This window comes from Accipiter gentilis, chromosome 5 (assembly GCF_929443795.1).
Source record: "Accipiter gentilis chromosome 5, bAccGen1.1, whole genome shotgun sequence".
In the NCBI taxonomy this organism is placed as follows: Eukaryota; Metazoa; Chordata; class Aves; order Accipitriformes; family Accipitridae; genus Astur; species Astur gentilis.
The window spans coordinates 4,159,877-4,171,173 of NC_064884.1; the positions used below are offsets into that span (position 1 = coordinate 4,159,877).

The 11,297-nt window shown below is 55.5% G+C and overlaps 1 protein-coding gene across 7 annotated transcripts in view; it reads left to right on the forward strand.

Annotated features, from left to right (window-relative positions):
* The window catches only part of KIRREL3 (kirre like nephrin family adhesion molecule 3), a 340,739-nt gene extending 329,687 nt beyond the window's left edge, over positions 1-11,052 (forward strand). For 6 of the 7 annotated variants that reach the window (XM_049800735.1, XM_049800737.1, XM_049800738.1 and 3 more), the window contains 3 exons: positions 1,537-1,646; positions 9,141-9,227; positions 9,804-11,052. In XM_049800735.1, the coding sequence (XP_049656692.1) occupies positions 1,537-1,646; positions 9,141-9,227; positions 9,804-10,247 (641 nt within the window). In that variant the 3' untranslated portion in view covers positions 10,248-11,052. The remainder of the gene's footprint in view (positions 1-1,536; positions 1,647-9,140; positions 9,228-9,803) is intronic. The other variant, XM_049800739.1, reaches the window with a different exon arrangement.
* The last annotated feature ends 245 nt before the right edge of the window (positions 11,053-11,297 follow it).

An 11,297-nucleotide genomic window follows, 5' to 3' on the forward strand; every position in this document is an offset into this window, starting at 1 on the left:
TTGCTTCATTTAAAACAACAGCCTGCAAACAAAACCCATCGGCAGGCTGCAGGGACGGCTCCGCACAGCTCCTGGCAGAGGGGACAAGGCGACCCAGCAGTAACTCTGGAGAAGGCATCTCCTGATGGCTGCAACAGGCCGTCGACCGCAACTAATGGCACTGGGGGAGGCAATTCCTGGCCTTGCTTTGGGGAGAGGCAGCAAAAAAATGCAGCAGGTACAGACACACTGAAGCTGGAGGCTCTGGAAAAGAAAAAAAATAAGATTTTAATGCACATCTGGTTTTGTATCTTTGGTGACTTATCGGCCCAGAGTTATTTAAGGGGGAACACTTCTGGGAAAGGATGTGCAAGACAGTAATTAGCTTCTTGTGATTAAAGATGGAGGCTCCGGCACCAGGACTGTGGTCCCAGCAAGAAAAAAAAAAAGAAAAAGCAGTAGCAACTTCCCAGCCAAACCCTTTGCCTTGCACCCTGAGACTCGGAGACGTCTGGGGGTGACAGCAGGGCTGCAGATACCGAGGGCACAGGGCGCTGAGATGGATTTATTCAAGGCTGGAGCTCCAAGCCGGTCTTGGTTGCGTGATTCAGTTTGGCTTACAGATAAACTCACTGTCTCCTCCTGCATGGTCCAGCCTTTGCTGGACTAAGTCGGTGCAGTCCTGGCTTGGCAGGGCGCTGCCGGTTCCTTCGGCTGGAGGTAGATCTAACGAGCCCAGCGCTTCAAGGCAGTTTTGGGTCCAGGAGGGTTGGCGCAGCCATCCTGGGAGGTGAGAGCCAGATCGTAGGCTGAAGCCCGGCTTCAAAGCTGGGAGCTGTTTAGATCTCGCTGTTCAGATTTGCATCCATCTCTGCTTTTCATCCTGGATTTGCGCAGCCGTTTCTGCTCCTCCTGCTCAGTGTCTTTGGTTTAATTTTGCTGAAGTGACTTCTTCAAAGCACGCCTGACACCTTCAGGGAAGGCAGAGAGTCTTCTCCAGAAATGTTTCTCTCTGCCCTGCATGAAAACAGGCTGCTTGGAGCAGCAGCCAGGGATCATTTTGTCGTTCCCAAAGCCCTGTCTACATCTTTGTTCATTGCTTGGCCTTTTCCATATGCATCTGCACCCCAAACCTGGGGAAGGCTTTTCTCAGGGGCTTCCTGGCATCAGAGAAGAGCTGATATATCCCTCAGGAGCAATATTTCACGTGCTCGCCGAGGAGACACTGTATATCAGCAGTCTGGACAAACAGCCTGCCATCTGTTTGAGCAGTCCTGATGCAGCCCAGCCCCTGTTAATAGCACCATGAGTATGGCAGAGACTAAGCAAGCTCCCAAAAGAATTAAAATAGAAATCTGAGCTCCCCAGAGGTGAAGGTTTCACATGCCCATATCTTATGGCAATGCAAATACTGCTGCCCCCGTTCTCGGGTGGGCTTGCTGAGCCGGGGTTGATTTTCCCCGGTGCTGCCGGACGTTCTCAGCAATCAGTTGGGTCCTTGAGGATGCTCCACAATTGCCTTCAACCAACCCCTTCTCCATCTCGCTCTTTGCCCAGATCTCAAAGGTGTGGTTTCTGCCAAGAACGATATCCGCGTGGAGATCGTACACAAGGAGCCAGCCTCTGGCAGGGAGACGGAGGAGCACCCAACCATCAAGCAGCTGATGGTAAGGATTTACTTCTTTTCCCCATAAGCAATGACTCTGGGTGTTTGATGGTAACGAGCCCAGGCACGTGTAGTTCAGTGCCGTAATCCCCACTCAAGGCAAAGATGCTCTTCCAAAAATCTTGCTTTTGAGATACACATTCTCCTGCCGTAAAAGCTCCTCGAGTGAAACTTTGCTAATGAGGAGGGAGAGCTGGGAGAGGTTTATTGCAGTAGCCCAGCTGCCCGCCGGGCTGATTGCAAAGCAAATTTACCACCTAGCGTGGGGAAAGAGCTGCAGACTGCAAGTAGACACGCCATAGGTGAGCACAATATAATAATAAGCTAATTAGCCAGCGAGAACTGCACTCTCCTGGATGCACTTTAGAGAATTACATGTGCAAAAACAACGTATGTGCACACAGTTGGTTGCAGATTGCTAACGCTGGGAGTGTGGGGCCAGCCTGGACCCGGGTCTGTAATAACCTGGGGGGTGTCACCCTCCTGGGGCCGCTGCCTTTGCCCGAAGGAACCGAACCACACGGGCAGGGCAAGATGCCGATGATTGAGATCCCCGAAAATTCAGCCTCAGCGCAGGGACTGGCGCATCCTTGCAGCCTGGCCACGGGCTGCTCCTCTCGCTGGTGTCACCGCCATTCTCCGTGTCTCAGCCCCAATTTGCCTTTGCTTTTGCTTGCTGGTGTTATGTCGTAGGTGACAAATAGAAGCCGAACAAATGGCAAAGCAAGGTGAGCGGCTGTAAAAGGTGAGAGAAAAGAGCAGACAGGAGAGGGAGAAGGGATTGAAGAGGCTGCTTTCTAGGCTGCTGGGTGGTTTTTTCCTGCTCTAACCCTCCCGTTTTTTGGGCAGCACATGTAAGAATCAGTATGCCCTGTCTGCAAAAGCTGTTCGATGAATTACTGGTGGAAAGGCAACGCTGAGCATCGCAGGGTGGGCAGAATCGGTGTCTGCTGGTGCACATATATAGCAAAGGAGCCTCAAAATGAGAAGGCGGGAGGAGATGGCGATCCCAGCACCGCTAAGGTTTCTGTGCAAGACCCTTTGTTCCCAGTAGGGCTTTGCCCTGAGGAGTCTGCACATCCACGGTGGGATTTGCAAGGCTTCACTCGGTGGAAGGACGGTGGAGGCTGGGACTCGGGTTTGGAGCAATCTGCTGAGATGAAGGGCAATGAGGAGTTTCCTCTCCATAGGACCCCGTACCACCATCTGTATAGACAGTGATCAACAGCGCCAAGCCCCGATCTGGCTTCCAAAGGAGGGGCTGAGATCAGCCCAAATGCCACTCAAGACCTTAACCGCCAAGCTGGAAGCACACACGAAGCCTCAGCGGAGGAGACGTACGAGGAACATTTACCGCTGAGGAGTAAATGAGGAAGAGGATGGTCATGGGAGGCCAGGCACAGGATGTTGCAAGACGTCGTGGGGACTTTCTTAGATTGTTTGTCAGAGCCAGAAGGTGATTTCACATTAACGTGTGCCCTTGATAAGGCTGGTGCCGGAGCAGTGCAGAGCTGTGCTGTGCACATTTCAATAAGGATGCTGGCAGGATGGAAATGGTGCAGAAAAAAATGACAACATTTATTTGATAGCTGGGAAAACAACGCCTTATGGGGAGAGGTTTACAGAGCTTTAGCTTATTAGCGAGACTTTGGGGAGGTGGTTTGGTTACAGCACGGTATTAAGGGGCTAAGTGCGAACGGGGCAGGCAAAGTTGAGTACTTTTGGATACAACATGAAAGAGCGTAACAGCCTGGCTGCTGGACCGGGAGAAGGTGATTCTCCCCCTCTCTTTGCCAAATCCAGGCGCTTTTGCTGAAGATATATCAGTTGGAAATAACACTGTCAGAGCGACGCTGTTCAAGAGGTTGGAAGAGATGGGCCATAGTCTCCGACCCTGACGCCGGGCAGGTTTGGCGCCGGCTGGAAGAAGACATCAAAGCCCCCTCCCCTGCCTGGACTGGAGCCCCCCCATCCTCATCTGCCCTCCGCAAGAGCATTCCCATTAAATACTTCCCAATTTCTTCTCTCCTCAGTCCCTGGGCAGCCCCGCCTCTCCCTCATCCCGCTCCTTGCTGTTTCCAACAGCCAGTGTGAGCGTCCTTCTCTGGCCATTAAAGACCCAGGCTTCGGAGGCTAAACACGTTCCTGATAAGATGCTCTGAGTTTGTCAATGAAATGATGGATCAAGTTAAAAAAAAATTCATCCTTGCTAATGAGCAGTGCTGAGACCTCTCCTGCAGGAGCACAGCACCCCTTGCTTCCTCCCTACCCTCACCCCGAGACCTCCCTGCTCTCCCTCTTCCCCGTACCAGCATTATTTTCCCCGCTGCTTCTTCCTTTGCTTTCCCTAAGCTTCTTGTGGTATTTCCAGCCTGGGTTCAACCTCGACGGCGTCCTTTGAAATGATCTGCTTGCCCTCAACAATGTTCATAACACCTTGCAGTTTAACATCAACTGCGAATTTCATTAACATGCTGGGTGCTCTCACGGAGAGATCATTAATGCAGATGTTAACGAAGAGCAGGCCACGCTTGCTAACAGCTCCCCTCTGCTCAACACCTTGCTGCTTCGCATCAGCCTTTTCATTCCCCATCCCGGATCCTTGCCCAAGCCCCTGAGGTCCAGCATGGCCCGACCTGCTCCTGCCAAGCTTTGGGAGCAGAGATCCACCCTCTGTGCCACGGATGGTGCCTTTGCTCCTCCATTTCCCACGGTGACTCTGCCTTGCCGGAGCGTTTCTGGCTGCAGAGTACCAGCGTGACTCTTCTTTCCCCCCGCTAAATGCTATTGCATTTGTTATTCTCCAGCCATCTGTGACCTCCGCAGCTCTCCATGCTTTTCACAAATAATTATTCATGCATCTATAAATTCATTAACACCTCAGGATACACGTCATGCTGTCCGATTTGCATATGTTCACATTGTCTCAGTGCCGTTTCCCCCGCCTCCGTTAGCTGTTCTGCCAGGTGCTGCCTACAGGCAGGGGAAAGGCTGCCAGCCCGCAGGGGCCAGAGAGCAAACAGCAGCCAGTCGCTGGAGGCAAAAGAGCCCGTTAAAGGGTCTGAGCCTGGAAAAAAATAAATCACAACAGCAGCTTTCTCTGTCCTGCTGGGGTGCTTTGCATCGGCACGCCGCTTCAGCTGAGCCTCGTCTGCGATTAGGGAGTTGAAGAGCATCGTTGGCTCGGACGTGGCATAACCTCCTCTGTTATCATGGCTGGGTGACTGCGTTTTATTCCTGGCTGATTGAACTCCGTGCCTCAGTTTCCTCGTCTGTGAAATGGGACGGGTGATCCTAAAGGAACCATCCCCACTGCCAGGAGCAATCGTGACAGAGATGATCCCAAAGTGACCGGCAGGCAAGAGCATCCCAAGTCAAACGGGGTCCAGTGCAGCCGGGTAGACCCAGGCATTGCCTTTGGTTCATATTTGGAGTGGAACAGTCAAAATAACCCATCCAGTAGCCAGGTTGATGATCTCTCCCTTGCTCACCTCTTTCCTGTGCCCATCATGAAACCCACCCCTCTGCTCCCAGGGATGTTCCCAGTTTGTTCACAGCCCGCAGATCGACACCAGCCACATTTTCCACTCAGGAGCTCAGCTCAGATCCCCACAGAAGAGGAAAAATCAAAAAAGCAGAGGTGAAATTCAGGGTGAGGCTTATTACCTGCAGCCCAGCTGTCACAGCATCGTTTTCTCTGCCTTTCTTCTCGAGAAACGCTCCAAGTGCCCAGCGGCCAGTGCCACTGCAGCCTTGGGAAGCACATCCCTCCCACACAGCCAACACCTTCCAGAGGCACCAGCACCCACGGCAGATCCTGCTGGCAGGGTACCAGTTTGGGCACAGCACCGTGCTTCCTCCAGCCAGGGAGAAGATGCACCATATTAAAAAAAAAAATAATAAAAAAAAAAATCACTATTAAAGTTTTGGTGACCTTTGCAGCTCATGGCTCAGGTTTTGTGGAGCCACAGTGGAGCTGGACCGCCATGAGGTTTGGGCATCGCCCAGGACTGTTATCTCAAGGCAGGTAACACCTTTAGGGTTAATTGGTGCTGAGGTGCATCAAGCCAGGCGCTGTACGAGCACGGAGAAGCTGGCTTCTGCCACAGCGAGCTCCCAAGAAAGGACGAAGGATGCGAGAAGTACAGCAGGACATACCGCAGGCTGGCTGGCATCGCTCCACCACCCCCTTCACCCATCTGAAAAAAATAACATTTTGGGGGAGACGTGGGATGGGGTGATGCAGCTTCACCTGGGGGCGGTGGGATGCGCGGCACAGTGGGAGCTCACATCGGCGGGCGATGGAGGCAGGAGACAGCGTTCGAAGGTGATAAACCTTCAGCCGGCTGGGAAATCCCAGTAGGGTTGGTTTGTGGGTTTTTTTATGATTTGTGTGCTTGTTTCCTCACCGGCAGCCGGTCCCCGGTGGGAGCAGAGGAAGCCGCCGTCTCAGGAATCTGTTAAACAACAGCCCTCGCCCCTGGTAGGGTTTGACCCACACGAGTTTCAAAGTGCTGCTGAGCAGCATCCAATTACCCAACAAGCGGGAAGCATTGTAATTAAACACAGCGTGAGGGAAGGGGGAGGCACCTCGCCCAGAGCGAGGGGCTCACCCTTGAGCCTGCCAGGTCTGGATAGATGCTTAGGGACGCAGCCGGGGACTCCGGAGGCAGCAGCGTTTTAAAAAACATATTGTCTCTGCTAATGAAAGCAAAGAATTTAATATCCGGTCTGTTGGATTTGACATCCCAGCTGAAAGAGGCTTTTCATTTGGCGGCGTTAAGTGAGGGGGTGCTCCAGCGGGCAGAGGATTAGGAGGCACGGTGCTGGAGCTGGCCACTATTTTCATAATTTAAGCACTGTTTCCCTGCCTTAAATGACCTTGAGCCATCACTTTGCTTCGCAGGGATACGCTCCCTTGATGGTAGGAGCCAGCATAGCGGAGCTGATACGATGAAGCGTCACATCAGGGGGGTCACTGCCTTTTGCAGCAGGGGAAACCGAGGCAAGAAGCGGTAGCGATCAGGGATGCAGTTCATCGCGTCCCTTAGCCCCGTTGATCCAAGAGAGACCGGCAAGGTTTGGGCACGGGGAATGGTGGGGACAGCTTTACGCCATGCCCAACTGCAACATGCATCGGTCTTGGGATGGCGAAGGCTGCTGGTGCCCAGCACTGCCAAGCAGGATTAAGTCCTGGCACGATGTTCCTGGGATGGGGCTGTGCCCTTGGACTCGGCAGCGCTGGCAGGAGGGGGAATGGTGGGCACGCAGCTCTAACGGGCAGCTTTATTGTCAGCCATCTGCATGGCAGCAGCGCGGCCGAAGGACCAAAGCATATTGGTGGTGTAGCCCAGCTGGAGAAAACCACGACTCCAGAAAAAAGTCTGGGCACGATGCTGGAGCATCCCGTGCCCGTGCCAGCCTCTGCAAGCACGTTCCCAGCTCGTGGCTGCGCACTCGGACAGTTCCGATCTCTTTTTTCATGTGTTTCTCTCTCCCCCCCCCCCCCTTTTTTTGTCTCTGTATCCGTAATCGCTATTAATATTGGTAATGGAGTTAACTTGTGTTAACTCGCGTTAGCTCGCTCATGTTTACCCAGCGATGGCAAAGAGAGGAAGGCAAGCTAACGAGTGTCCCACCGCCTGCTAATTAACAGCGCAAGGTGGCATCGGGGCTAAGCTGCCACGCAACCTGTAATAAAGGTCGCATTAATGACTGGCTGTAACGCAGGGACTGGAAATGAAGCGATGCAATGGTGCTTTATGGGCTGCGCTTTATGGCACGGGGGCTCACTGCAGCCCCCAAATCCACGGGGTACAGCCAAATCCACGGCATCCTGCCAGCTTCGGGGAGAAGCAGGGTCCCCACGGGGCTCGAGGTGCATCCTGGTGCCTGGACCGCTCCAGTCATCATTGCGAGAAACACCACAAAATGGCTTTAAATACCCCGTCAAACCTGACTTACTAATTCTAGGGAGGTTTTGCCACCGGTGGGACTGTCCCCTTGGTTCTCACCTGCTCTTGTCCCCTCTCCATCTCCAGATCTGGCCCTGACCGCTTGGGTCACCCATGCCAAAAACCAGCCAAGTCCGAGAAGTGGCTTCTTTTCTTTCCGACCCAGGACCTGTGAAACCCTTTCGATGGCTTTAATACAGCCGTGTGTATCCCCAGCCCATGCCTTTGCAGCGATGCTTTAGGGGATTTAGTGTGGCGCTGGGGCTGGCGTGCAGCTGGCAGAGAAAAAAGACAAAAAAAAAAACCAAAAAACCATCCACGTACCATTTTAGATGCCCTGAATTTAATCCTCGGTGACACTTGTATTTACCCTGGTAAATCAATGGCTGTTACAGGCTTTTTTTTCCTAGGAAAACTCAGGTACTTTAATTTATTGCATTTAATAGCACTATCAAAGGCTTTCAGGAGATGAACAGAAAGTGCTGCAGGGTGTATTTCCACAACCACTTACCATTTTAAAAAGAAGAGAAGTTGGGCACTAAAAGAGGATTTTTGGGGGCTGATTTGGGGCTGTGATCAGGGCAGCTGCAATCCCAGTGCCGAGGCAGAGAAACCGGGCCAGAGGCACCTGATCAATATGGGAGAAGATAAAAAAAAGCAGCTGAGAAATTGGTTGATAATTATTCCGTTTCTGCACAACCCCAACTTGCTGAAGGAAGGGTAATTAAAGCCATGGTCTAATTAATGTGTACCTTGCCCCCCCGGATCATGGTCAGCCTTCAAAGGAAAGCTAATGAGGTGGAGAGAGATGGGTGAAGGCAGCACGTCGGGGCAGCAGCATCCATCGCTGGGGGGGGGTCTGCAGAGGAGCAGCGTGAGCAAAAATTGGCTCAAATTGAATCAAAAGGAGCTTCTCCAGCCCCTCCTGACCCGCTGGGCCAGCCCAAGTCCCAGCCCAGGGTAAAAAACCTTCAGGACTCAAATCTTTTGAGAAGAGCCCACATGAGGGTGGGGGGAGAAATAAAATTAAGGCTTGCACATTGATTACAGCATCGTGGCAGTGCCAGAACCTAGGTGGGATTTTGAGATGTTGGTGACCAAGTTCACCTTAGGAGGAAAGGTTGAAAAGAAGGAAGGGGAAAAAAACCACAATAAAAAAAAAGGAGGTTTGGGGTTTTTTTTAGGGGATTGCTTTGGACTGGCGGGATGCAGCCCCAACACTCACCGTGGTAGATGTAAATAATTCACTTGCCGCATCAGCCCAGCCTTTTCAGTCCTAAACAGAGGCGAGGAAAAAACAACTCATAACCCAGGGAATTGTGTGGCTTTTGGGTGGCCGCCCAGCTCTGCTGCCCTCCGACACCGTCCGGCTGGGGTGCCCCTGGGCAAGTCCTCTAATCCGGCTCACGGCCGACAGCCTCCCTATGCCATGGGGCTCACCCCACGCGGCGTGGGGCCACGCAGCCCCGGGGTAGGAGGGGGACGGGACACGACACAGCAGGTACTTGGGGGTGCTGACACCCGCCTTCATCCTTTCCTAGATGGACCGGGGGGAGTTTCAGCAGGACTCGGTGCTGAAGCAGCTCGAGGTGCTCAAGGAGGAGGAAAAAGAGTTTCAAAACCTGAAGGTGAGCCAGACCCTGGGGACATGGCCCCACTCTGTCCCCAGCCCCAATGGGCAGATGTGGCCCAAAGCACACACACCACAGCCCCCCCGGGTCACTCCTGTAAGAGGGGCTGCAGCATATGGCCAAGGTGGTTTGCACCCCAGGGTGCTGGGCACCCATCCCCGTGCCTGCCGCAGGGCAGGACCAGCTCGTCCCTCGCCCAGCATTGCTTCTTCCAGGCTTTCTGTCCTCGTGCCACGTCCCCAGCAGTGGCCCGTACCAGAGGGCTGTCCTTGCACAAGGAGGGATGCTCTGGTACCCTCAGTGCTCTTTTGCGGTCCCAGCACCCTTTTGGGGGATTAAAAAAAAAGTGTATGCCAGGACTGTGGGGTGCAAGGAGCACCCATCCCTCCCTCTGATTTGGAGAGGGCTGAGCGGGACGCGGCACGAGAAGATGCTCCGACGCTGCGGGCGGGTGGGCTGAGGGTGTCCTCTTGCATGTCACGGGTGGCACAGGTGGGTGCCCCGAATACCAGAGCACACGGGAAGGGTGAGCAACACCAACCTACCCCCCTCCACCTTCTCACCCCCCCCCAGGACCCCACCAACGGCTACTACAGCGTGAACACCTTTAAGGAGCACCACTCCACCCCCACCATCTCGCTGTCGGGCTGCCCCGCGGACCTGCGTCCGGCCAGCAAGCAACGGGTGCCCACCGGCATGTCCTTCACCAACATCTACAGCACCTTGAGCGGGCAGAGCCGCCTCTACGACTACAGCCAGCGCTTCGTGCTGGGCATGGGCAGCAGCTCCATCGAGCTGTGCGAGCGCGAGTTCCAGCGCGGCTCCATGAGCGACAGCAGCTCCTTCCTCGACACCCAGTGCGACAGCAGCATCAGCAGCAGCGGCAAGCAGGACGGCTACGTGCAGTTCGACAAGGCCAGCAAGGCCTCCGCCTCCTCCTCCCATCATTCCCAATCTTCTTCCCAAAACTCGGACCCCAGCCGGCCCCTGCAGAGGCGGATGCAGACGCACGTTTGAGCCCCTCCGGGGACGCTCGGGACCCTCCACGCGGGCGCCGTGGCTTCGCACTAGGACAATCGCACCCGCCGGGAGCGGCGGTGGGAAGAGGCCGGATCCAGCCCCCCCCACCCAAAACGGGGCTGCGGGCTGGGGGACCGGCCAAGCATCATTTCTCCCCCCCCCCCCCCCCCCCCCCCCAGTACATGCTAAGCACAACCCTGCCGAGGACGCGCCGAGCCCCAGGGAGCCGTCCCCTCCACGGGGCTGGGGACGCCCCCGGCCCGACCACGCACCCCCCCCCCCCGCCTCCCCAGCCGCTCGCCTCCGCTTCCCGCTGCTCTCTCCCATCCGGCTCCTTCCCTTCCTTCTTGGTGTTCGGTGTCCATACTTATAGAGTCCGTTGCAGGGGGGTTGGGGGGGAGGGGTGGGTTGGGGTCCCGCCACATGGGAGAGGGTTTGGGGGGGGGGGGGTGGGGAGGGAACGGGACACATTGGTGGGACAGACCCCTACCCCGGGAAGGGCCTCTCCGCGCTGTATCGCGGGAGCGCAGGGCTGCGGTCAATACAAGAGGTGTTTTCTCGTGGCACGCCTGGGCTGATGGCCACCCCCCCCCCCCTCAAGGATGCCGGCTCTTTTGGTGAGGCTTCGCCCCGGCACGGAGCCAGCCCGGAGCTTCAGAGGTGCCGCCACCTCACGGTGGGGTCCCCAGGGTGGGGTGGGGGGGGAGGGCAGGGGAAGGGTCCCCCCAGCTTGGGGACATGGGCCCAGGGTGTGCCCGGTGGAAGAGGGAAACTGAGGCACAGGCAACCGGCAGCCCCGCAACCCCCATCGCGGGAGCCAGGAGATGGGGCATCATGCCAGGGACACAACAGGTAAGGGGTAGCTGGGGGGGGGGGGTTACATTTTTTTTGGGGGGGGGGGGGGGGGTCCCCACTCCCCTGCCCCAGGCTCAGCCCCTGCTCACACTCGCCCCCCTCCAGGAGCACCCAGCCCAGCCCAGCCTCACCAAAACCTTTATTGGGTGGCAGCAGGAGCCCCCCCTGCCTGCACCCCCATCCACAGGTCCC